This window comes from Phocoena sinus, chromosome 13, assembly GCF_008692025.1.
Source record: "Phocoena sinus isolate mPhoSin1 chromosome 13, mPhoSin1.pri, whole genome shotgun sequence".
NCBI classification, from domain to species: Eukaryota; Metazoa; Chordata; class Mammalia; order Artiodactyla; family Phocoenidae; genus Phocoena; species Phocoena sinus.
Genome location: NC_045775.1, coordinates 60,141,069 through 60,167,009, shown reverse-complemented (window position 1 = coordinate 60,167,009; position 25,941 = coordinate 60,141,069). Strand labels below are relative to the sequence as shown.

The 25,941-nt window shown below is 47.3% G+C and overlaps 1 protein-coding gene across 9 annotated transcripts in view; it reads left to right on the top strand.

Annotated features, from left to right (window-relative positions):
* The window catches only part of TGFA (transforming growth factor alpha), a 153,552-nt gene that overhangs the window by 91,466 nt on the left and 36,145 nt on the right, over positions 1–25,941 (top strand). For 7 of the 9 annotated variants that reach the window (XM_032653460.1, XM_032653459.1, XM_032653465.1 and 4 more), the window contains 3 exons: positions 5,548–5,697; positions 8,482–8,591; positions 10,768–13,621. In XM_032653460.1, coding sequence (XP_032509351.1) covers positions 5,548–5,697; positions 8,482–8,591; positions 10,768–10,775 — 268 coding nt within the window. In that variant the 3' untranslated portion in view covers positions 10,776–13,621. Of the gene's footprint in view, positions 1–5,547; positions 5,698–8,481; positions 8,592–10,767; positions 13,622–25,941 lie in introns of those variants that run through there. The other 2 variants (XR_004352970.1, XR_004352971.1) reach the window with 1 other exon arrangement.

The window sequence follows — 25,941 nt, the reverse complement described above, 5'->3', positions numbered from 1 at the left end:
GAGGAGGCCTAAGCCACAAAGTTTGCTTCTAAGAAAAGCACCAAAGCAACCTCCAAACTGAATCAGTAACAAAAATGAGAAGGTCTCAGGGACTCGCCTGGCTGGAGCCCATTGCCTTTCATCTTCAGCCACCGTGGCTCCTGCAGTTCAGACAAGCTCCTTGCCCCTCCTGTGCTACACTCTTTCCTTTCTTTCTTATGTACTTCTTTTTTATTCTTATCTGGGGGAAACAGCCTACATGTGATTCCAGAGCCTCATTTTCAGAATTATGAAGACAAAATCAGCATTCCAGAGTCTTGTGTTTGACGATATCCACTCTCGACAGATAAAATTGAATGGTCAAATGTTATAAGAAAATGTTCAGCCTTACACATGTGCCATTCCCCTTCGTGATAGAAAAATTCCTATTTTGCTCAGATTCCTTTCTTTTTTTTTTTTTTTGCGGTACATGGGCCTCTCACTGTTGTGGCCTCTACCGTTGCGGAGCACAGGCTCCGGACGCGCAGGCTCAGCGGCCATGGCTCACGGGCACAGCCGCTCCGCGGCATGTGGGATCCTCCCGGACCGGGGCACGAACCCGCGTCCCCTGCATCAGCAGGCAGACTCTCAACCACTGCGCCACCAGGGAAGCCCTCAGATTCCTTTCTTAAACAGAGGTGCCGCATCTCCCATTTCTCCTGCACCTGAATGAGAGGACCCACTGTACATCTCCCACCCTGGGGAAATGCCCAGAGAGAGACGGGGAAGAGAGGAAGGAGAAGGGGGAGGGGCAGATTTTGAATTGTTGGGTCTTGATTCTGTGTCCTTAAATGACCTTCTACCTCAGTGGTTCTCAGGCCTGGTCTCACATTAGAGTTACTTGGGTGCCCAGACCAATTGGATGGGCATCTCCAAGGGTATGACCATGGCCCCAGCATTCGCCAGCGCTTCCCAGGTGATTCTAATGTACAGCCAGGTGGGAAGCAGTGCCTACCTGCGGTAGAGACAGCAGCTGAGTCAAGCATGATTCACTTGTGACCAGGTGAGGTGACCTTTCCCCTCATTGTGTGACTTATGCTAAAATAATTGCGTAATTAAGTTTAATATTAGAAGCTTGGGAATTTTTTTTTAATGTATGTCACCAAACCTTTTCTTGCTCCCCCCCTAGTAAAGAGCAACTGAAAAGCATCCCTGTATTACAGTCGACTGGGGAGAAGAAAGGACCTCCCTCCATCCCAAGGCCAGAAAGTCTAAATTGTGTTCTCAACTTTGGCTGCCCATTGGAATCATCTGGGAGCTTTAAAAATGCTGATGCCCAGACCTTACTCCCAGGGATTCTGATTTAGTTGGTCTGGGCTGTGGCCTAGACCTCAGGATTTTTTCAAGCTCCACAGGCCATTCCAATGGGCAGCCAGAGTTGATTTCACTGGTAAACCTTCACGGTGGCTTTCAACTCGGGCTTCATCAGAATACCCTCGGCCTTTTCTTTAAGACCCCCGGGCCCCATTTTCAGAGAGATTTTGACCTGGGAGGTCCTGGGAGAAGCTCAAGTATCTGGACCACTGGCTGTTCTGCCTCCCAGCTGCAGCTGGGCTGCTTGGTGCTAAGACTTTCTCTTCTTGGAGCTCACCTAGGCCATGACCTGGAGTCTCGTGTATTAGGCAACAACTCAGGTGCTCCCCATGCCTCACTGGGGAAGTGTTCATTCAGAAGCAAGCTGAGCTCCCTAACTCAATGAGACTGGGGTTTGAGTGTTTACTGCTGTGACACTAAGTGGACAGAGGCATTCTTATTGGCATGAAGACTTTCCTAATGGGAAAGACCTCTGCCCGGGGCAGTACTGAGGCCAGGCTGGTTGTAAAGGGCCCAGCACACACATGGCAGGAAGAGGATGGAAAGTCAGCAAAATGTGACCCAGCCTAGAGGGTTATCTTCCCTCGTGAGTTAAGACGGCACTGTTTGGGGGCATCTTTGCAACTTGCTACACCCACAGCAGGAAGACCTCTTTATGGGGCAATCAGCCACCCCTCTTCCTTTTTGCTGTGCAGTTTGTGAGTTTGCCATTGAATCACTCTCCCAGAGTAGTATCTTCTGGATTAATTTGCATTACCCCAGAAAGGTCTCCTTCACAGTTGAGATCCTTAGGTTTTTAACTCCCGAATCTGCCCGCCCCATCTGTAAAACAAGGTAAACAGCAGCCCAGACCTCCCATGCAGTAGTCATTGTTGGGATTAACAGAGATAGTTCATGTAGGAGTTTAGCATAGCCTTCGTTGATAAGATAATGTAATTAGCACTAATCTCCCACTATTTTATTTAAATGGGATTTCTTAGAGTCCCCAGCATTGATTTGTTAATTCATAGGGTTTCCAGAACCCAGCAGTTGAGGAGGTGTTAGAATCCCCCTCTCCCAGGGCCTGCAGGTTAGAGTAGGAACATCTCTAGCTGGGTGGAATTGCCTCCTGGGGTGCTCTTCCTATAGCCTGGACCTTTCACGAATAGCTGTGCAAACCCTCATCACACTACCCTTCCCTAGGAGGAAGCAGACTAACACCCAGCTACAGAGAAGTCTCACTGGCTTGACTGCAACTCCTGGTTAGACATCTAACAATCCATCCCAAAGCCCAGGCTCCCCAACCCTCTTCTGTTCTGTGGTTCACCAGAGTTTTTGTAGAGCTAGGTCTTGCCTGTGGGAGCCTGGAGGCTGGCCTAAAGTGAGGCTGGTGGGAGAGGCAGCCAGAGAGGTGGGCATAGTCCTAAGGGCCTTCAGAGAAGGAGAGGCTATAGGGAGATCCATAGAAAGAGCTATGGAAAATGGATGGATGGATGACTGGGCGAATGAATGAGTGAGTCTTTAAATTATATCTTCTTGGTGAATGTGGTCTTTGAGATGGAGTTTGAGGAAGAAAGTGAGGAATAATATTCCAGGCAGAGAAGGTGGCAGGAGCTGAGATGGGCAAGGGGAAGGTAGTCATTCATTCATTCATTCATTCACAGGCCGACGTGTCCTGAGTGCCTATGTGCTGGGCACTAGTTTAAGTTGACATTAGGGGTGGGGGGACTTCGTGGGTTGGCTGAAACCTAGGTGACTGGAGATAAAGTAGAGGGGGTGGGTTAGGGTCCTGCAGATAAGGGGCATTGGATACCAAATGGAGGAAGCCCGTAACCCAGGTGGGAGCCATGTGGGTGCAGGGTGAATATTCAGGATGGGTTGGAGGAGGGACCCTTTGCAGGATTCGCTATAGACACCCACAGCTTCAATCTGTGCATCACCTGTGCCGTTGCTCATCGCCTCTCAGTCTCAAGTTCAGTGCACCGTCAGCTTTCCCCTACTGGGAAGGGGCCAGCGCCTTGTTTTCTCCCCAGCCTACAGGGTGAGCTGTTTCTGAATTTGTCCTCAAAATGATTTTGTTATTAAGACCAAACAAAAGCAAACTTGCCCCTGTTTCCTAGCCCCCAGTCATCGCCCTCCTAGCCAAAGTCTGTGAGAGTCTGTGTTCTTATTCACACTTCCGTGGTCCAGATCCTTTTTCAAACAAGGTCTTCTTGCCAGAGCTCCTGCATCTTCTTCCTCTCAGGAGCCTGCTGTCTCCTCCTTGGGTCTGTAGAGAACTCTACATGGCATTTTCCGTCCCGGTTGGCCCTCCCCAGCTTCCTTACTAACTGAAGACTGCAAACCCTTTGCACCCTTGTTGAACCTAAAAGCTCAAATCTCCTTTACACTTTCAAGATTGGAGGCTAAACCAAAAGCCAGATTTAATCAAGAGCTGAATCTACGGCATTCTCATCACAGTCCCCAGATAGTATGCAGGGGCAGCAGCCCTGCTGAGTGAACGAGAACCCAGACCCTGTGGTCAGCAGACCTGGGAATGGATTTCTCTCTCTTCCCTGGCAGGGTGGGCACAGGCAAGTGACTTGACTTTTCTGTGCAAAGACTAAGTGAGAAAACATGTGTCAAATGTAAACTAACCTCTAACAGAAAAGCAAGTTCAGACAAAAGAATTCAAACTAAAGAATACCTTTAAAGGAGGTACATAACAGTTGGGCTTTGGGATAAAGAGCACCAGTGAGAGACTTTTCCATTAAGCAGCATTAAAGACAGAAGCTATATGTTCTGGTATCCCAGGTTGTAGCCTTAAGCAGCCATTTTTGCAGTATCTCCTGTTTGCCGTAACCTTAAACCCATACAGTACCTGAAAATGATTCAATTTGTTGCTAGCATTGAGCAAAACCTGTACTCCAGGAAAATGCACTATATTTGTCCTGTGACTCCTTCTGGCATGTGGGGTCTGGCAGCCCGGGAGCCCAGGTTTAAGGGAATCACAAATGCAACGCCCCTGGGGCTGGCCCTGCACAAGAGCAGGCATACCAGGACCCTTAATCCCCCTTCATTTTCCTTGCCCTTCCAAAGCCTTTTAATCTAAAAGTGAAAGTGACAGTCTGGCTATTTCATCAAAAGTTAGACTCTTAAAAAAAAAAAATTTAACTATCATTGTCGTGTCCGAAGGGCGGTGGGGAGGGACAAAAACCTTTAAATCCAGTGTGATGTTTGGTGCAAGACTGCCCCTCAAGGAAGTCCCCTGTGGGAAGGAAGCTATCCCACCTGAGAAGGCAGTGGTGATCAAACATTTTCATTACAATAAAAAAGTCACCCCAGACAAAGGGACCTGTGTGTAAGCTAAGTATCTTCTACTGAGAAGAATCATATGCTTGGCAGGGAAAAAAAAAAAGGGCCTGCATCAGAAAATGACCATCGCTTCCTTATGCCTAGAACATGTCCTGAGGAATCACCATGCACGAACCCAGCCAGAATCTGGGTGGGGGGAGTTTAGCATAGGTGAGGGCTACGTGGAAGAAGCAGCTTCAGCCCTCAGCTCTTAGCAGGAGGCCGCTACTGAAATGATTGATGCCAAAGAGTCTCTGAATAGTAGCAATACAAGTAATACTATCACCTTGTGTTGGTGTTGCCCTTTACAGGCTGCATGCATGTTCATAAACATGCATCGTTTTGTGCCGTTACTAATCCTCTAGCGGAGAGAGGCCAGCTGTTATTACCAGATAGTGGTGCTGGCCTCTAGTCCAGTACACGCCCCACCTGGTAAACGTCTGCAGAACTTATTAAACTTGATGAAGAAGATAAAAAAGCAAACCACAGTCTTTGTCTCCTGCTGGTTTAGCATGTTGTCTTTCTCTCATCACTAGGAATTCTGAATACACACATTTAGTTTAAAAATAACCTGGATTTTTATGAACTGCCAAAATGAGCTCCGTGTCTTGGACACACTTGCCGCCCTCCTCACTCCCCCGGGATCTGGCACGGTTACCGTAATAACGAAGTGCCTCAGCAACACCTTCCCCTCAGATGATAAGCTGGTGAGTTATCCCTTGTTCTCCAAACAAGAGGAGCCTGTGCAGGGGAGTAGGAGAAATTTTGCTGATGCCTTTGCCTCCAACAGCAAAGGCTGGAGGGGCCCCTTTGGGCTTTTCCCCTCCGGCCCAGCCTTCCTGGGGAGTGGGGAGAATGAGACTTCTGCCTGGAGAGCGCGCTGACTGTTCCTGTCTTCCTCAGCTGCCACTCTGGGTACGTCGGCGCGCGCTGTGAACACGCGGACCTCCTGGCCGTGGTGGCCGCCAGCCAGAAGAAGCAGGCCATTACTGCCTTGGTGGTGGTCTCCGTCGTGGCCCTGACTGTCCTCATCATCACATGTGTGCTGATACAGTGAGTCTTTGCTACCCCTGAGGCCGGGACCCCCACCTGCAGGCCCTCCCGGCGCCATAACAGGGCCACCACGACAGTTTACTGCTGTGATGTCTGATCGGCGTTAGCAAAGCAAAGAGGAACTTTGGTGACAGCCAAGTCATGTGAAAGGCACACATCCTGGCAGGTCTGCAGCGCACATCCTGGGAGGTGCCCCATTGAAAGCAGAGCCAAAGGTGCTCTCTCTCTGCTGTGGGCTTGGAGCCTTCACCATTGTCATGGGGATGTGCAGGGGTTCCAGAGGGAACTAGAAACGGCTCCCAGCCTCCCATGGGCAGTAGCGGCCTCACTTCCTCTCCACAGAAGGCACTTGGCGAATCCTAAAGCCACTGTTGCTGTTATGACAGGCCTCCCCCTTTCTCTACCTCTCTGCCCTATTCCTTCTCCTCCGAAACTCAGTCTCTGCCTGACATCTTCCAGGAAGCCTTCCTGAGCCCTAGACCAACTGAGCCCTTTTCCCGGTGTATCTTAGCCTCCTTTGCTTGCCCATATCTCCCGACTGGACTGCTCTGCAAAGGGAGAGGCCCTAGGGCTGTATTTCTAGCATCTGGCCAGATTTATTCCCTGGAAGTATCTGGAGACCTCTAAGTCACAGAGCAAGCACAGAGTATGCTGCCTAATTGGACACGCACAAGAAATGGACATACCGGCCAAAGGCTGCGGTTAGCTCAGCGTAAAGTAGCTCGTGGTGGAAACAGTAAGTAGACAGGCCCCTCTAGCCAGGCCTGGAGGAAGCAGTGCGTGTTCCCGCAGGAAGCCAGACTTGAGCCCTCTGGGGTTGCCTGGGTTTGGGACAGATAAATAAGAGTCTCCGTCCCGTTTGTTTATTGACTGTTGCTGTTGGAGCGTCTAAAGCACACGCTCCTGGTTCTGGGAATGAACGGGGTGCCCCTAGAGCCCCATCTTGTTGACAGTAGCCGCAGCGCACTCACATCGTCCTCCTGGATCAAGCCAGTGTTAACGGTGAGGGATGAGGTCTCAGCTGGGCTGTTCTACTCCCATGTGTCTTGGGAAAACATGTTTGCAGGCTGGGGCATAGCTCAGGTTCTGCTACTTGTGAAGACCCCCTGGGGAAGTAGGAGCAACCTAATGACCACTAGCCTCGATTCTCATGGCCGGCTGGTGCCCGTCACTCCCACAGTCCTGTTTCTGTGGCCAGGAGGGCCCCAGAGCCGTAGGAACAAGACTCGGTGCCCACGTGGGCCTCCCCAGGGGGAGTGAAAAGCTCATTTTGCCATATTCTCTAAAGACAGAAACAACCCAGGGTACCTGCGCGGCCTCTCTGATTCCCAGGGAGGAGTTCCCAGGGAGGCAGCCATCCCATCTCTCCTCTGTCCTTCCCAAGCCCATCCTTGCCAGAGAGCAAGTTCAGAATCCCTGAGAGACCAAGCCCTCGCCAGACTGCTGGTTGCCGGGGCACGGGGTCCCTCCTGAGTGGCAGAGTTGGTTGGGACCAGCTCATCCCATGCCAGAGGGACCTAGAGGCCTTGATCTCACTGCCCTGGGCCATTCCTGTCTGGGTAGTGACGGGGCAAGCCCTCCTGGCTAGGTGACAGCAAGACAGCAGTCACTGATAGATCTGGAGTCAAGGCCTAGGTCTCTCCCACATGGGGTGAGCTGGTCCCAACCCAGACTCTGTGGCTCAGGAGGGACCCGGGCCCGGGAGACTGCTCTGGCCACCCCTGGCAGAAGCAACTTGGGCAGAAATGTCCCAGGGTCCCTTCTCAGCTCTGCTGCCCAGAGATTCAGGGGCTCTAGTAACATTCCTGGGGCAGTGCCGAGAGAGAGGGGCTGGGGTGGGGATCGTGAAATGTCACCAGGCTCCAACAGGGAAGCACAGCAACAGGCTTGTTTCCAGGCTCATGTCAGCCACGAGACCCCTCCCAGCCCCAGACACTGGATGTGTAGGTTACATATACCTTAGGGTTAGAATGAGTGGAAACAGCCCTCCATGCTATCCCAAGGGAAACAACCATCAGTGTCTGTAGGTACTTAATGTCTTAGTGCTTTCTTTTCTGCCCTTCTCTTGGGTTCTCTGGTTCCTTTTTTGTGCTAACTCTGCAGACCGTTCATTCCTGCCCACAGAGGGAGGCCGGAGCGTTCATGGTCCTGATGCTTTAGGACTCTGGGTTTTGGGTTCACTGAGAGGATGAGTTTGCCACGACTAGAGAATGTTAGTTCTCAGAAAAAGATTGGAAGCCACGGAGGTGCATGATTTATTCTTCCATTCCTTCCGTGGGTCCATTGCAGCCCACGCACAGTCCCAGCTTCTCGGCTGGCAATTCCTGATGGATGACCCCGTCCCTAGCCCTCCCAGCCCTGGCTAGCCTGAAGTGGTGGCTTTGGCCCAGTCCTGACAGCGGTTCTGAGGCTGCTCCCGCATTTCTGGAGTTACCCAACTGCTGCTTTATGGAGCAAGCAGCCGGTGGGGGACCGGTCCCCTCTATCAGCTGGAGCCAGGTACCTGCCTGCCAGGTTACCCTGCCAACCCAGAGCAGAGCAGCCGAATGGGGCTGGTCCTCTGGGGTGGCCAACAGGTCCTCTCACAGGTGGCCAGCTCCTGCCCCAAAGGCCACCACCCTGCAAAGCCCTCAGCCCCCTGCTGTGTCTCTCCCTCCGGAGGCCCCATGGGAAGGCTGGGTTAGAGCCCAGAGCTGCCCAGCAGGCCCCTCGGGCAGACGCTGCACCAGCTGGGCACCCCCCTGCCAGGCTCCTGCCAAGACCATGTTCTCTGCACCTTTGCAGCTGCTGCCAGGTCCGAAAACACTGTGAATGGTGCCGGGCCCTCATCTGCCGGCACGAGAAGCCCAGTGCCCTCCTGAAGGGAAGGACTGCTTGCTGCCACTCCGAAACAGGTAAGAGGGCTGCCTCAAGGAAAGGCCTTTTTCCCTCGGGAGACACTATTGGGTAGAGAAGAGGACCACCTTCTCCAGGTCAGGGCAGAAGTTCTTGGAGGATGAAGCAGAAAGAAGGGAGAAAAAGAAGAGGATATTCATCCTACCGAGTCAGGTTTAGTTTATTCTAATGTGTGTTTTACTCAGAAGGGAGCTCTTTTATCCTTACTGGTGACTGTGTGACCTTTAACAAGAAACTTAACCTCTCTGAGCCTTAGTTTTCTTGTTAAAAAGATGTTGTGCAAATTGAATAAGTACTGATATAAAGTACCTAGTGTGTCACAGACTGTAGACATTCAACAGATGTTCATTCTCTTTCCCTTGAGAAATCATCTCCCCTTTCCCATCTGTGAAATGAGAGATTTGACCTATAGAAGGTCTTGAAGGACTCTAAACTCTTAGAATCCTGTGATCTTCATTCAGTTTACCATTGTTGCTTGAATATTTTCTCCAACATCCACAAAAAAGATTGGACATCTGGATATGAGGCCAAACTCACTTCTCAGGAACCCTCATCCGAGCATCCCTTGCTCAGGGCTCCTTGAGTCAAATAGCAAATATATCCAGACAGGCTCTGAAAAGTCTCACATGAACAAGTTTCTGGAACACTGGGTTGACCCACAAAGCCTGTCAGAAACTTAGAGTTCCTTTTTAGGAAGTAGTGGATCAGGAGACAATCACCCCATACTCGTCCACCTGGGGGTGTCCTTCTCTAGTAAACAGTCAGCATTCCAGACGAGATCGGGCGCGTTCAGAGTGGTATGGCCATAGCACAGTCAGCATTCCAGAAGCTCACGGTTGCATGGAGAAGACAGGAAGAACAGCACCTGGGAAGCTGGAACGCTGCGGTGTTCATTAGGCCTCCTGGTGATCTGACCTGGAGGGAACTGAAGGCCCTGGAGCGCCGTTCGCTTGGTCTTCATTTCAAGAGCCATAGTAATTGTGTGTGAGCAGCCCTTTTGATTTAGGAAGTTGCTGATTCGTTAATCCTCACGATAGCCTTAAGGAGGAGGGTGTGGGTAAACTGAGTCTGCTAAAGGCCTGCCTGGGTGCCTCCCTGAGTCCCTGGGGGAGCTAGGATGAGACCCAAGTCCTCTGAAGGCCCCACTCACATCTCCTTCCCTACCTCAGGGGACCATCCATTGAGCTAATGAAGATAAATATTTTTGTTTTGTCTTTTAGCACCAATAGGAAAACTGTGTATGCCTTTTTAAGAAAATTTATAGTAGATTTTGTGCCGTCGGTCTGCAACTTGGCAGAGTCATTTAGGATAGAGTAAATTTCTTGTTAATGTCACTTCTTCCCTACCCACATTTGAGAGAATGTTAGCTTTGAACCTGGGGATGGATCTGACCTTCCAGAGATGGCCACCAAGGCTGACGCCCCTCTCCTTGAGTTGACAGGTACCTTCCCACCTCCAGAGGAACTGTGGGAAGGACCAGAGCAGGAAGATGTCCAGGCTGGGCTGGACTCAGGAGCTGCTGGGGAATGGGTGCACGCTGCCTCCCCACGACAGGCACAGAGGATACCGTCAGGGCCCACCCATTGAGCAACAAGGGGGTCCATCCTTTTTTTTTTTTGCAGTACGCGGGCCTCTCACTGTTGTGGCCTCTCCCGCTGCGGAGCACAGGCTCCGGACGCACAGGCTCAGCGGCCATGGCTCACGGGCCCAGCTGCTCCGCGGCATGTGGGGATCTTCCCGGACCGGGGCGCAAACCTGTGTCCCCTGCATCGGCAGGTGGACTCTCAACCACTGCGCCACCAGGGAAGCCCAGGGGTCCGTTCTTATATAGCCTCGGGGGAAGCCATTCTGCTGCCAGAGCCCTGACCAGCTCATGAGCTGCCCACTAAGCCACCCCTGATGAGGGAGCTGGCCGCAGACGGGGTTGAATCACGTCCAGTTGAATGAAGGCCCTCATGACAGCACGCATCCCCATTCTCTCGTTTCCTTTGGCGCTGAAAGCACAGTTTCAGGAGCTTCTGCCCCTGAGGTTTAACCAGCAGAAGGTGGACTTGTCCGCCCAAAAGAGCCTGGTGACTCTGGCTGGTGCATCCCCAAGTTTCTGTCCCAAGCCAGTTTTCCCAGCCTGGCTGGGGTCTGGCCCGCAGAGCTTAACCTGTTTTTCCTTCCTTCCAGTGGTCTGAAGAGCCCAGAGGAGGAGTTCTTCCAAATGGCCTGCGGCAGCCTGAGAAAGAAAGGACTTCTTGAGGACGGCACGGTGAGGGCTGCCTGGGACGGGCCAGCAGACCTTTCCTACTCTGCCTGCCCTCGCCTGTGTGGGCTTTTTGTCTTTTGTGGGCCTTCATTCAAAACTCTGTCCACAACTCTGTCTGCTTGGGGTTATCCAGTGTGACCTGGAGAAGAAATAAGCGGACCACAGTCTAAAGACCGGTCAGAAATGAACGGCACGGGGTGGACCTCCTGTTTACCTAATGAGCTGTGTGCGTTGGCATCTGTGTCCAGGTGTGTGTAGGTGTGTTCTGCCAGTCGCGGATGCCAGGCTGTGCTTTTTTTCATGGGCCCATCTCCCCACAACAGTCGCCATCCTGCCTGACACTGGAGATTCCTTTAGTTGTTACAGTTTTTTTCTTACCGCTTATGGGGGAAGAAGGTGGAAAAAGGCATAACTGCTTTTTGCTACGTGAAGACACCAGTGTAAGAGGAGCCATGTCTGTCCTCTGTCCACAAAACCCTCAACCAGCCCGATATCTTCCACAGACACATGATGTTGAACACCTTCCCGAGCTGTTGCCCCCCTCAGAGATAACTTCTTATTTATTAGATGGATGATGGTGTTATTTTTAATCTCTTAAGTCAGTGTAAAAAGCTCAAAACCCTTTCAGACGTCAGTTGAGACAATTATATGACACGTGTCTTAACTCTGGCACTTTTATTGAATGATGCAACACCCAAAGCGCCCGTAGCAGAAATGGGGTCCGTTCGCCAGCAGTGTAACTGACCACAGCTCCCGGGTTTTAGTCATAAAAGAAAATACGCCTAAGTTCGCATTCCTTAGGCTGGTCCTACAGCGGCAGATCTGTGGGCTGAGGCTTGACCATAGGAGACCAATGCAGTTGACACTGGTTTGTGGACCCCAGTTTGCACTCACTTTTCTCATCAGGCTCTACTGAAAGTCTGATCCCGGTTCGGAGAGACTAATGAAAGTGGAGTAGCATCACTTGTTTTTAACTTGAGATCACATTTTTACTTTAGGACAATCTTGACTCAGTCTTTTAGAGGCTCTTTGAGGTCTGGTTGCCTTGAAAGTGTATGAACTGATGTTGAGAATGTCTCGTGGGGCTTTGTTCACCTACTGAGTGGAAGGATCAGTGTCCAGTCTTCAGGTGTCCAAGAGCCTTTGCAGAGGTGAGAATATAAGGATGGAAGCAGAGGGAACCTTCTTTGTTCCCTGTGGGGACCTCATATTTAGGGTCTGTGAATGCTCCAGTCCAGCAAGTCACAGCTGCCGGTGCCCCATTCCTTGTGCCTGTACAACCATGCAGTGAATGAGCTCAAATGCGTGCCATCCTAGAAGTGCCTCTCAAAACAGTCCTCTGTAAACCAGCAGGTCTGAAGGGAGTTGGAAGCAGAGGTGGGGTCAAGGCAGGCCTGGTTGGACCTTTGTCCATGCTCCAGGATAGGAGAACCTTGCTTCTTTAGTGATTTCTCTCTTAGAAATCAGATGGCCAACAAGCACTGGATTCCTATGCCATTAATGGCATTGGTACTTCTTTGGCATTGGTTAGCTGTAAAAATGCCCCCTTTTCAGGTTAAAAATCATCTCCTAATCCATCTCCATAGGTTCCCCATGTTTCCTTGCTTTTTAGAAAGCCAGGTTCATTACGATCAGGGAATCATTCCCAAGATCTGACATGGTAAGCGGCCACACACACCTGGGGTTGGGGAACACAGCCGTTTCCAATGTCTGTCTCAGGAGAAATGTAAAGCCCCCATTTAAAAAAGAAGGGAGGGGGTGCTTCCAAATCTTTTGTGGGGCCTGGATTTTCCCACTGCTCTACAGGCTGTGACTTCTTTAAGCATACTGGCGGGAAACGTCTTCTGCTAATGAAAGGAGAGACAGCGGCCAATCCTGATCTGGAACACACATCTGGATACACATGTAACCAAGCAAGATATGAGTTTGCTATTGTGTGCCAGCAGAGAAGGGGGGCATAATGTCCCCAGAGTCTATCTGCCATGAAAGGAGACGGCGGGATTGACATTCCCCCATCCGTATTGATGAGGGAGGAGGTGTGCTTCCAGAGCTTCTTGGGAGCCTGGTCTGTGCAGGTGGAGAAAGCGTCTGGCATCTTCAGGTTTCCCGGGTCTGGGCTGCCTCGGTGCACGAGAACCGCTGGCTATGGCTACTCTTCCAGGCAGGTTTGGCAGGAACAGTGCTCAGGAGGCCCCAACCCCTTAGTAGGATCTGGGCTTTGATTCCTGCCAACCTGCTCAGCTGAGGAGGGGGCAGGGGATGATTCAAAAGCCCAGGACCAAGGGGGACATCACAGAAACAAGATGAACACATATGTTTGTTCTTAATGTTCTAACATAAGACCTGTTCTCTGGAGCCACTGATTTTACCAGGCTTTCTAAAAGATCTCACGGCAAACACACACATAGTACTGAACACAACCCCTCTTCCTAGTGTAATAATTTACTGAAGTGTTCAACTTCTCATTATCTTATTATAACAAACCTGATGCTTTTTTTTTTTTTAGAACTTGTTACTCTGACTTCTGTATATGTTGCACTGAAAAGGTTAATATTTAATGTTTTAATTTATTTTGTGTGGTAAGTTAATTTTGATTTCTGTAATGCGTTAATGGGATTAGCAGTTCTTTTCCTTAATGTCTGAATTGTACTTATTTAAAGAGTAGTGAGCAATGTAAAATGCAGTTGTGTTTTTCAGTAACGTGTATTGTTGTTCAGTTGTACTGTACCTTGTTTGGAAGGATGAAGGAATGAACTCTTTTTTTTCCTAAGTCAAGACTAGAGCTTTTCTTTCATGAGATTGGGAGATGGCTGAAGCACATTTAAGATTTTCCTCCGCAAATGTGAATGATGAGAAAAAACTAGATGCTCTTTTGCAAATGTGGGAATCCTAAAATTAACTTTAGTTGATCCCTGTCTGCTTGGAAAAACCAAATTCCCTGAAGTTCTTCTCAATATATGAGTATTTCATTTACTATGTGTCCAACAATACACTAACTGGTGTGAAAGAAAAGATGAAACATACAATCCCTGCCCCAAAGGAATCAAAATCTGGCTGAGGCTGACTGACATGCAGAAAATAATTCCAGACTAATTCCAGCCAAAATACAAATAATGCCCGAAATTCTAAGGTACAGAGTATGTGTTAACAGCTATGATTCTCCAAGTGTGGTCCCCAGACCAGCAGTATCAGCATCACCTGGGAACTTCTTAGGAACGCAAATTTTCAGGCCCCACCCCAAACCTATTAAACTCTCGAGATGCCCCATGCCCCCTCCACCTTCCAGATGATTCTGATACATGCTCAAGTTTGAGAACCACTGTGCTATAGGACTCGGAGGACCCATCCAGGAAAAAGCCCCCATGAACTTGGAATCAGCCAGACCTTCCCTCATTTCTCCAGGTGACTTGCAGTTGCCAGCTTGAATCCATGGTCTGGATCGTTAGCGCCCAGCCTTTGGGGATGCTGTCGGCCCACACTTCAGACCCCTGTTTTGCCTGGCTGCTGTATGCCCTGACTCCTGCCTGGCCCGGCCTTGGGGTGTGACCTAGCCCTGCCTCCCCTCTAGCTGGGAGCTCCTTGCCCAGCAGCAGCCTGGAATTCTAGCCCCAGCGCTCTTTCCCTGTCTCCTGAAACTCCCTCTTCCACACTGGCCATCCACAGGACTCGCTCTGCAGGCCCTGAGCTTTCTGCCTCTGCCTTTCACCTCCAGAAACAGGAAGTGCCCGTGGTCACACACCCCTGGGTTGAGCAATGCCTTTTCCACTAAGCTAGTGTCTCTCACCCCAGATCAGTTGAATTCTAGAATCTGTAGGGGTGGAGCTTGAGCATCTTTTAAAAATCTCTCCCTGTGATTTTAATCCAATCCCTACTGCCCTCTGGAATATGCCAAGCCCCAGGGAGCACATGGCACAGGAGAGGTTTCATGCCTGGAGCTGAGATACCCATCCAGGGCATCCCACCCTAGTCCATGCTTAAGTATCCCTTAATATCCAGCAGATGTTAGCCCTGGGGAAACAGGGAGGCTTGGACCTCCTTTCAAGTGGGATCATCTAAAGCAAAGAAGTGAGATAACACGTGTGGGAACAGGGCCCCCTGAGGAGTACCATGTAGCTGATGCTTGAGGGTATGCACAACTGGGCAACGGCTTTTCAGGAGCCAAAGTTTGCAATTGGGAATGAAAATGTGACACTGATACTGAAAAGTAAACAGGAGAGGAAAAAAATCCTCTCCAGGGGCATTTACCTCAATGGAAGCTTCAGGCCCTGATGTGCAGTTGAACAGGTGCCCTAGGACGAGAGGAGCCCCTGCTGCCATGAAGTCCTCCAGGGCAAGTCCAAGTCTGGCAGGGGAGCCCCTCTCATGGGGGGTCAGGGGAGTGGAGTTGAGCACCGGGCAAGGGAACGGCTCCACTCCCTGGGCTGGTCTGCCCTGCCTGTTCCAGGGAAGGATTCCTCAGGTCTAGAAATGTGACAGCTCAGAAGGACTGTGCTGTAAAGAGCTGGCATCATTTAAACCTTGTCCCACCAGGGCAGAGCACGCAGCGGCGCGCTCCCACCTGCCTTTGTAGAAGAAGCCCCCCAAACAGAGCACAGGGGCTCCGGGTCCCCGTGGTGGAAGGAGGCCCAGAGGTGAAGACCTGGGCTTGGCTGCAGCCCTGCTTTTGGCTGTGTCACCCTAGGGCGGTACTAATTCTTTCCGAACCTCCAGTCCCTGCCTATTTAGCTCCGGCCCGTTTAGCTCATGGAGCTGTTGAGGTAAAACTTATAAACTCCCACTTGCTCAGCCTGATTCTTGGAATAAAAAAATCTAGCGCTGGGGGCTTCCCTGATGGCGCAGAGAGTCTGCCTGCCGATGCAGGGGACGTGGGTTCGTGCCCCGGTCCGGGAAGATCCCACGTGCCGCGGAGCGGCTGGGCCCGTGAGCCATGGCCGCTGAACCTGCGCGTCCGGAGCCTGTGCTCCGCACCGGGAGAGGCCACAGCGGTGAGAGGCCGGTGTACCGCAAGGAAAAAAAAAAAAATCTAGTGCTGTCCTAAATGCCGTTGACACGTTGCCCGACTCAAGGGAGGCCTCACTCCCCCATCCTCCAGTGACATTCAATCCAAGGTGAAAAAAGGCATGAGGAGGGGAGATTGTATGAGAACTATTTCCAGAGAGCCAGTGGCAAAAGGGGCCACATCCAGAGGGTCATGGTCCCAGGACACCACCTTTAGAAGTGGTTAAGGACCTAGAGGGGTGAGGAAAACTCTCCTTGGACGTAGGAAGGTGTTCATTGTGGCCTCAAGTTGCAGGGCCAGAGACAAAGAGGTTGACCTCAGCTCATCAGAGGGTCTTTCTCATCATCAGAGCCACCTCCTGTTCCAGAGCCACCTACTGTTCTCCCTAACACCAGAGTGATCAAGCAGAGACTGGGTGGCCACCAGGGACACAGTGGGTGCCTGGTGAACTAGAACAGGAGCCGGAAGACCTTGGGGCCAGTCTTCCTCTAAGTATCCTGACCACCATCTCCTGCCCATGAGTCCACGGGCTACCCCAGCCCTCCAAACCTCCACCTAACACAGCACCCTTCCACAATAGTCTTTCTGAGCCCAGACTTCAGCCTCTGTCCTCCCCTTGTCCTGCTGTGGGTCTTATGGTCTCCCAGAGCTTCTCGGTGATGGAAGGGCATCTCAGGCCCTGCCCAGCCCCCTTCCCTCCCACCTGCTGTCTTTAGAGCCCCTGTGGCTTAACCATACTCAGGAGGGTCCCTATACAGGGACCACAGATCCAGTAACTCTCATGAGAGGGCCTTCTCTGGCTCCCTCTCTATCCCCACGTGCCGAGATGTACTAGTGCCCTCCCAGATACACTCTCCACCGTCCTCTGCCCAGTGCCCCACTATGGACAGCCTCTGTAGGGCTCTCTTGCCCAATGGCTTCTGGTTCGGCTAGTGGGAGGCCCTGGAGGAGAGCGGGGTCGTTTGTTTGTTTGTTTTTATGGTGCAATTCTTTTCTTTTTTTTTTTTTTTTTTTTCGGTGTGTGGACCTCTCACTGTTGTGGCCTCTCCCGTTGCGGAGCACAGGCTCCGGACGCGCAGGCTCAGCGACCATGGCTCACGGGCCCAGCCGCTCCGCGGCATGTGGGATCTTCCCGGACCGGGGCACGAACCCGAGTCCCCTGCATCGGCAGGCGGACTCTCAACCACTGCGCCACCAGGGAAGCCCTCTTTTCTGTTTTTTAAATTTACCTATATTTGATTTACAATATTATATTAGTGACAGGTGTACAGCATAGTGACTCAATATTTTCATAGATTATATGAAATTTTATAAAGTCATTATACTCCGTTTAAAATGACTACAAGATAATGGCTATATTTCCCTGTGCTGTACAATAAATTCTTGTTACTTCTCTGAGACGGAGGTATTTTAACCCCCCTCCCTTCCTGCTCCAGTGCTGTGTCTCCAATAATTACACCCCAGCACTAGGCTCTCAGGGCCCCTCCTCCTTCCAGCTCTCACCACACTTCATTTACGCCACTCCTTCCCCTTGTCCCTTCTGCTCTGGGGTGGTAATGGCTCCCCACAGTTGCCAGTTTTAACTCTGCCAATCTTGCCCCCCCAACCTCCACCTTGCCCTTTAATTTCCAGGGATGCTTAACCGGAGGCTAAAAATTCAAATGCCATCAGGAATAAAGCTGTTAACGGGAATTAGTGCAACTGCTGGATGGGAGCGTAAATGCCCACGAGTAGTTTGCATCTGGCATGGGAGGTGGACATTGGGATAAACTGGGGTGCACAGACCTCTTCTGAAGGGGGCGATCATGTCTCAGTTCCAGCCCATAATTGATATCCAGCAAGGTGGCCCGATTTTCCATTTTTTCAAGAGAAGCAGAAAATCTGGACTTTTTCATGAAATATCTCCATTTCTAAATGTGACTCAAATTCATAAACCGCTCTGTGGCCACACCGAAATCTGTCTGCAGGTCACCATCCTTTGGCAGCCTTCACTCTCAAGCTGTTCACTTGTCTCCACCTCTGCCAGGCCCTTTCACGCCTCTCTGCCTTCACAGTTCTCTTTACTAAGAATGGCTTTTTCTGCTTCTTGGCCTGAGCAAACTTCTGGTCCTTCAAGAAGGGACTCACACCTCACTTTCTCTCTGGAGCCTTCTTGGAGCCCCCATGCAGAGCCTTCCCAACGCACCCAGAGCACTTTGTACATCCTTATGTTAAGACACTCATCTCACTGGCTGACACTGTTGACAAACTCCTCCACAAGTTGCCCTGTGTCCAGGATCATCTTGTGCCCCAGGTCATGAGCTTCTCAAGGTCAAAAACCTCTGTCCTATGCATCTTTGTAGCCCCAGCATTTAGCCTGATGGCTGAAGGATGCAACGTGATACAATAACTCTTTGTTGAACAAAATTCTCAGATATACGGGGCTTTGGTTGGACCAATGTCTGTCTCTGGAGGCAGGAGAGCAACGTCATGTGGGATCACTGGGTCCTGTGGAGCTGCGTTATCTGGACTTGGTGTTGGATGCTATGGTTGGACACCTCACAGGTCAAATAGGAAACCAGGGAGAGTCCCAAAGACCTATCATGAGAGCTTTGCTTCTAGGCAAAAACACATTACATTTTCTGACCAGTATCTTACCAAGAACTTTGTCACAGCCTAGGTGAATTTAACAGGAATATTCTTCCCTTTTCCCCCCCAGATTTATTGAGAAAGAAATGACATATAACATTGTGTAAGTTTAAGGTATATAGTGCAATGATTTGATGCATGTATCTATTGCAAAATGACTACGACAGAAGAGAAATTAACACTTCCACTCCCTCACATAGTTACCATTTTTGTGTGTGTAGTGAGGACACTCAATATCTAATCTCTTAGCAACTTTCAAGTGTATAATACATATTTTTAACTATAGTCACAATGCTGTACATTGTATCCCCAGAACGTACTCATCTTACAACTGGAAGTTTGTACCCTTTGACAAACTTCTCCCCATTTCTCCCACCCCCGCACCAGCTCCTGGCAACCACTATTCTACTCTGTTTCTCTGAGTTCAGCTTTTTTTAGATTCCACATGTAAGTGAAGCCTTACAGTATTTGTCTTTCTCTGTCTGACTTATTTCACTTTGCATAATGCTCTCAAGGCTCATCCATGTTGTCACAAATGGCAGGATTTCCTTCTTTCTCGTGGCTGGGCAACATTCCATTGTGTATATATGGCACACCTTTATCCATTCATTCACTGGTGGACACTTAGTTTGTCTCCGTATCTCAACTATTTTGACTAATGCTGCAATGCACAAGGAAGTGCAGATATCTCTTTGAGAACCAGATTCCATTTTCTTTGGTTATATACCAAGAAGTGGGATTGCTGAACCATATTGTGTTCTGTTTTTAATTTTTTTTAGAAACCTCCATACTGTTTTCCATAATGGCTGCACCAATTTACATTCACTCCAGCAGTGCACAGGAGTTCCCTTTACTTCACGTCCTCGCTAGCACCTGGTTTTGGCTCTAGCCCTTCCATGTCCAGCCCCACCTCCTACCAAGGTAATAGCTCCCAGCACACTCTGAGGAAAGATGACTGGTGTTCATGTCAGATCCAGCTCTCCCACCAAAGCCACTGGGCACACGCAGACTGTATAAGGACGCTCCCACACAAGGACACCCCTTTAAGACCACAATAGGTAACCATTTCACCTAATTTCATAGAGACAGAGAAAGTTAAGCAAAATGAGAAGACAGAGGAATTTGTTTCAGTTGAAAGGGCAAGAGAAAAACCCTGAAAAAAACAACTATTGAAACAGAATTCTTAAGACAGCAAGAGAAAAACAAAAAGCTATATACAGGGGAACCCCAAAAGGCTGATTTTTCCTTTTCTGCAAAAGGAAGTGGCATGTCTTAAGAACTCTCTCTTTAACTTTTATCATTTTAATTATATCATGTTTTCGTGTGGGCCTGTTTGGGTTCATTTCGTTTGGGACCTTTTGTGCCTCCTGTACCTGGATGTCTGTTTCCTTCTTCAGGTTTGGAAAGTTTTCAGCCATAATTTTATCAAATATCAATATCAGTGTCTAGGTTGCTGGTCTTTTCAGCACCCAATACAAGAGCACCTGAATATACTGGGTGGGCCAAAAAGTGCCTTCGGTTTTCTAAGTAAAAATAAAAGACAGATTTTTCATTTTCACCAAGAACTTTATTCAACAACGTTTTCACCCTCTTGTTCCACTACCTTCTGCCATTTTTCAGGCAACTTCCTAATTCCATCTTCCCAAAACTTTTTATCTTTTTGAGCAAAGAACTGTTCCAGGTGCCTTTTACAGTCTTCCATTAAGAGAATTTTGTAAAGACTGAAATAAATGAAAATCTGAAGGTGCAATGTCTGGTGAATACAGAAGATGAATCAGAACTTCCCAGCCAAGCTGTAACATTTTTTTGCCTGGTCATCAAACAAACACGTGGTCTTGCATTATCCTGATGGAAGCTTATGCGTTTTCTATTGACTAATTCCGGACACTTTTTGTCGAACGCTGCTTTCAGTTGGTCTAATTGGAAGCAGTACTTGTTGGAATTAATCGTTTGGTTTTCTGGAAGGAGCTCATCATAGAGGACTCCCTTCCAATCCCACCATATACACAACATCACCTTTGGATGAAGACCGGCCTTTGGTGTGGTTGGTGGTGGTTCATTTCACTTGCCCCACGATCTCTTCTGTTCCACATTGTGGTACAGTATCCACTTTTCATCGCCCATCATAATTTGTTTTAAAAACAGAACATTTTCATTACGTTTCAGCAGAGAATTGCATGCAGAAATACGGTCAAGAAGGTTTCTTTCACTTAACTTATGTGGAACCCAAACATCAAAGCGATGGATATAACCAAGCTGGTGCAAATGATTTTCAACGCTTGATTTGGATATTTTGAGTATGTCGGCTATCTCCCGCGTGGTAGAACGTTGATTTGTTCTCAATTATTGTTTCTCTTTGATCACTATCAACTTCAGCTGGTCTCCCCGACCATGGAGCATCATCCAGAGAGAAATCTCCAGCATAAAACTTTGCAAACCACTTTTGACATGTTCCATCCATCACAACTCCTTCTCCATACACTGCACAAAACCATGTGTGCATTTCAGTTGCATTTTTACCTTTCTTGAAATAATAAAGCATAATATGTGAAAAATGTTGCTTTTTTCTTCCATCTACATTATTAAAGTGGCTACACAAAAATTCACCAATTTTGATGTCTTTTTTTAAATGCATGCTGATATGACAGCTGTCACATACAATCTAACAAAAAAAGACAACTAAGTGCTACTAGAGCCATCTTATGGAAAAAAAGAACGAAATTTTGGCCCACCCAATACAAGTCTCAAGACTGTATCAGGAAGATATTGACAGTCTGAACAGGCTGATCACAAGTAATGAAATTAAATTTGTAATTAAAAAAGACTCCCAGCAAACAAAAGTCCATGACCATACTGCTTCAAGGGGGAATTCTACCAAACATACCAAGAATTGTTAGTACCTGTCCTTCTCAAACTATTCCACAAAACTGAAGAGGATAAAACACTCCCAAATTCATTCTAAGAGGCCACCATTACCCTGATACCAAAACCAGACAAGGACACTACAAAAAAGGAAAATTACAGGACCTTATGTCTGATGAATATAGATGCAAAAATCCTCAACAAAATATTAGCAAATCAAATTCAGCAATATATAAAAAGGATCATATACCATGATCAAGTGGAATTTATTCCAGGGATGCAAAGATGGTTCAATATTTGCAAATCAATCACTGTGATACACCCCTTTAACAAAAGGAAGGATAAAAATCACATGATCATCCTAACAGATGCAGAAAAAGCATTTGACAAAACTCAACATCCATTCACAATAAACACTCTCCTTAAAGTTGGTATAGAGGGAATATATTTCAACATAATAAATGCCATTTATGACAAGTCCACAGCTAACATCATACTCAATGGTGAAAAACTGAAAGCCTTCCCTTTAAAATCATGGACAAGGGTGCCCACTCTAGCCACTTATATTTAACATAGTATTAGAGGTTCTAGCCACAGCAATCAGATAAGAAAAAGAAATAAAAGGCATACAAATTGTAAGGGATGAAGTAAAAATGCCACTATTTGCAGACATGATACTATACATAGAAAACTCTAAAATCTCCAAACCAAAAAAAAAAAAAAATCTATTAGAACTTATAAATGAATTCATTAAAGTTGCAGGATACAAGATTAATATACAGAAATCTGTTGCTTTTCTATACACTAATAATGAACTATCAGAAAGAGAAAGCAAGAAAACAATCCCATTTAAAATAGCATCAAAAAGAATAAAATATCTAAGAATAAACTTAACTAAGGAGGTGAAAGATCTATACTCTGAAAACTACAAAAACTGACAAAGGAAATTGAAGATGGTACAAAGAAATGGAAAGATATCCCATGTTCTTGGAGTGGAAGAATTAATATTGTTAAAATTGTCACACTACCCAAAGCAATCTACAGATTTAATGCAATCCCTATCAAAATACCCAGGACATTTTTCACAGAACCAGAGCAAATTATCCTAAAATTTGTATGGAATCACAAAAGGCCTCTAATTGCCAAAGCAATCTTGAGAAAAAGAACAAAGACTGGAGGTTATACCTCCCAAACTTCACACTATACTGCAAAGCTACAGTAATCAAGAGAGCATGGTACTGGCACAAAAACAGATATATAGATCAATGAAACAGAATAGAGAGTTCAGAAATAAACCAATGCCCTTATGGCCAATTAATCTACAACAAAGGAGGCAAGAATATACTGTACAGAAAAGACAGTCTCTTCAATACGTGGTGCTGGGAATACTGGACAGCTACATGTAAAGAATGAAATTAGAACATTTTCTCATAACATACACAAAAAAAATAAACTCAAAATGGATTAAGGACCTAAATGTAAGATCTGAAACCATAAAACTCCTAAAAGAGAACGTAGGTGGAACACTCTGACATAAATCGCAGCAATATTTTTTTGAACCTGCCTCCTAAGGCAAAAGAAACAAAAGCAAAAATAAATGAAAGGGACGTAATTAAACTTCAAAGCTTTTGCATAACAAAGAAAACCATTGACAAAATGAAAAGACAACCTACTAAATGGGAGAAAATACTTGCAAATGATATGACTGATAAGGGGTTAATACCCAAAATACATAAATAGCTCATACAGCACAATACTTAAAAAAACAAACAACCTGATTAAAAAAATGGGCAGTAGGGCTTCCCTGGTGGCGCAGTGGTTAAGAGTCCGCCTGCCGATGCAGGGGACACGGGTTCGTGCCCCGGTCCGGGAAGATCCCACATGCTGCGGAGCGGCTGGGCCCGTGAGCCGTGGCCGCTGAGCCTGCGCGTCCGGAGCCTGTGCTCCGCAACGGGAGAGGCCACAACAGTGAGAGGCCCGCGTACCGCAAAAAAAAAAAAAAAAAAAAAAAAGTATCACAACCAATAGATCTGTGGGGAACAAAATTTGCCACCCCAAAATATCTCTGGCATGCAGATTATTTCAAGCTGAAGACACTTAAGGCCCAAAAAACTCAGGAAGAAACTTTGACCTTCCCACTAACTGCGTAAAAAATGTAGATAGAGGACCTGTTCCAGGATGGGAGCCATCACCATAGATAACTATAGTTTGAGCTAGGTGTGTAGACAGGGAGGAATCTAGCAAAGTCTATTTGTTAAAATTCTGTGTCCCAATTTCTCTGCGTGACCCATCAATCATTTCTTTACCAAACATTTACTTTTTCATCTCCATGTGAATTGGCCTTCTTCCCTTTTGAAGCCCTAAACCACTCTCCCAACATCCTCTTTCGTCTTTAGCTGAATAGTATGTATAGTGAGGGCTTCAGCCATTTTGGAGAGTTATTCAGTTTTCCTGGTCTCTCCCATGTATGCATGTTATTAAACTTTGTGTGACTTTCTCTTGTTCGTCTGTCTCATGTCAATTTAATTCTGAGACCAGCCAGAAGAACCTAGAAGAGTAGAGGAAAATTTCTTCCTCCCCGACACGGCATATCCAGGACTACAAGGATGTAAGGGGCAGCTAAGAAAATACACTGTAGTAAGTCAAATGAGAAAAACCTTACATTTGGGTCAATATTTTCCTAAAAACATTTGATAAAATACAATCTCCATTTTCAACACAAAACATAAAATCAGTAGGAACAGAGACCACTTTCTTAACAAGATTATCTTTTTCAAACCAAGAGCTACTATCATTCTTAATTGTAAAACACTAAGTTATTCATTTTAAAATCATGAACTTCTCACCATTGTCATGGTTACTTAGCATTAGTTGGAAAGATCTGGCCAGTACAATAGACGTGAAACAGAAATTAGAAATAAAAATTTTTAAAAGAGGAAATATTATACTGATTTCATTGTACACTTAAAAAACCCTAGCAAAGCAACTGAAAAATCTACTGCAATTAATTTGAAGAGTTCAGTTCGTTGACCAAATGAAATATAACCTTTACAAAAATTGGTAACACTCCAGCTCTGAGCATGTGTCATTTTCTTGGGAAGCTCTCCTTCACCCTTCCTGGGCAACCTGGAGGTGTCTTGTTTTGTTTGTTTGTAATATGCTCTCATGGGCCTCAGTTTTCTCATCATTACAATTAACATATTAATGATATCCAACTCAGGGAGGTTTCATGAAGCTTAAATGAGTTCATGCATAAAAGTCCTTCACCCAAAGAGTGGCACATAGCAAATGCTCAATAAATAGTTATTGTATTAATTATTATTAGCACTACAAATAATCCGCATTGCACATCAGTTTGTTTTGTTGGTTTCACCCTCGTTGATCCCTGGGAATGGTGTTACATACACACAAAGCAAGATCTCACTCACACAGGTGTGTTGTGAATGACCTTTGAAGCCGCTTCCCACTACCATGTCAAGTGTCTGTTAAGGGAACACAGTAGAGAGGAGGGGAGCTGGGCCAGACAGTTTTCATCATGCCAGCTGCCTGGGAAATGCATTCAGACCTGTGCCCGGCGACTCAGCCGTCGTTGCACAAGGCACAGGAACACACCCTCGGGGAGATGCATGCAGTCACAAAGCAGGTATAGTGTGTCTGCCAGGGCCCCCCTCCCCTAAATCAGAGGGCAGTGAGAGGTGACAGACACAAAGATGAGACTCAGAGGCCGTATGACAACCTCATTCCCCAGGGACTCCTGCAGGCCGTCATCGCTCACACTCCTTCCAGCAGGCCCCAGGGCCACCTACTCCAGAGGGGACAGCTAGAGGGCCTCGCTCGCTGACTGACTTAACTGTTGGAAGCTGCTGCTCAGCAAGTATTTTTTTAAACAATTTTTTTAAATTGAAGCATGGTTGCTTTACAATGTTGTGTTAGTTTCAGGTGTACAGCAAAGTGAATCAGTTATACGAGATACTGAATATAGTTCTCTGTGCTCTACAGTGGGTCCTTGTTGTTCATCTGTTTTATATATAGTACTGTGTATCTATTAATCCCAAACTCCTAGTTTATCTCTCTCTCTGCACCCCCATCCCCTTTGGTAACCACAAATTTGTCCTCTATGTCTGTGTGTCTATTTCTGTCTTATAAATAAGTTCATTTGTATCGTTTTTTTATTTCCACATATAAGTGATATCGTTTGTCTTTCTCTCTTTGACTTACTTCATTTAACATGATAATCTCTAAATCCATCCATGTTGCTACAAATGGCATTATTTCATTCTTTTCTATGGCTGAATAATATTCCATTATATGTATAATGTGTGTGTATATATATATACACATAAATATAGATACATAATGTGTATATATATATACACATAAATATATATATAGTGTGTGTGTGTGTATATATATATGTATACATGGCACATCTTTATCCATTCACCTGTTGATGGACATTTAGGTTGCTTCCATATCTTGGCTATTGTAAATAGTGCTGCTATGAACACTGGGGTGCATGTATCTTAGAATTAGATACATGCCCAGAAGTGGGATTGCTGGGTCATATGGTAGCTCTATTTTTAGTTTTTTAAGGAACCTCCATAGT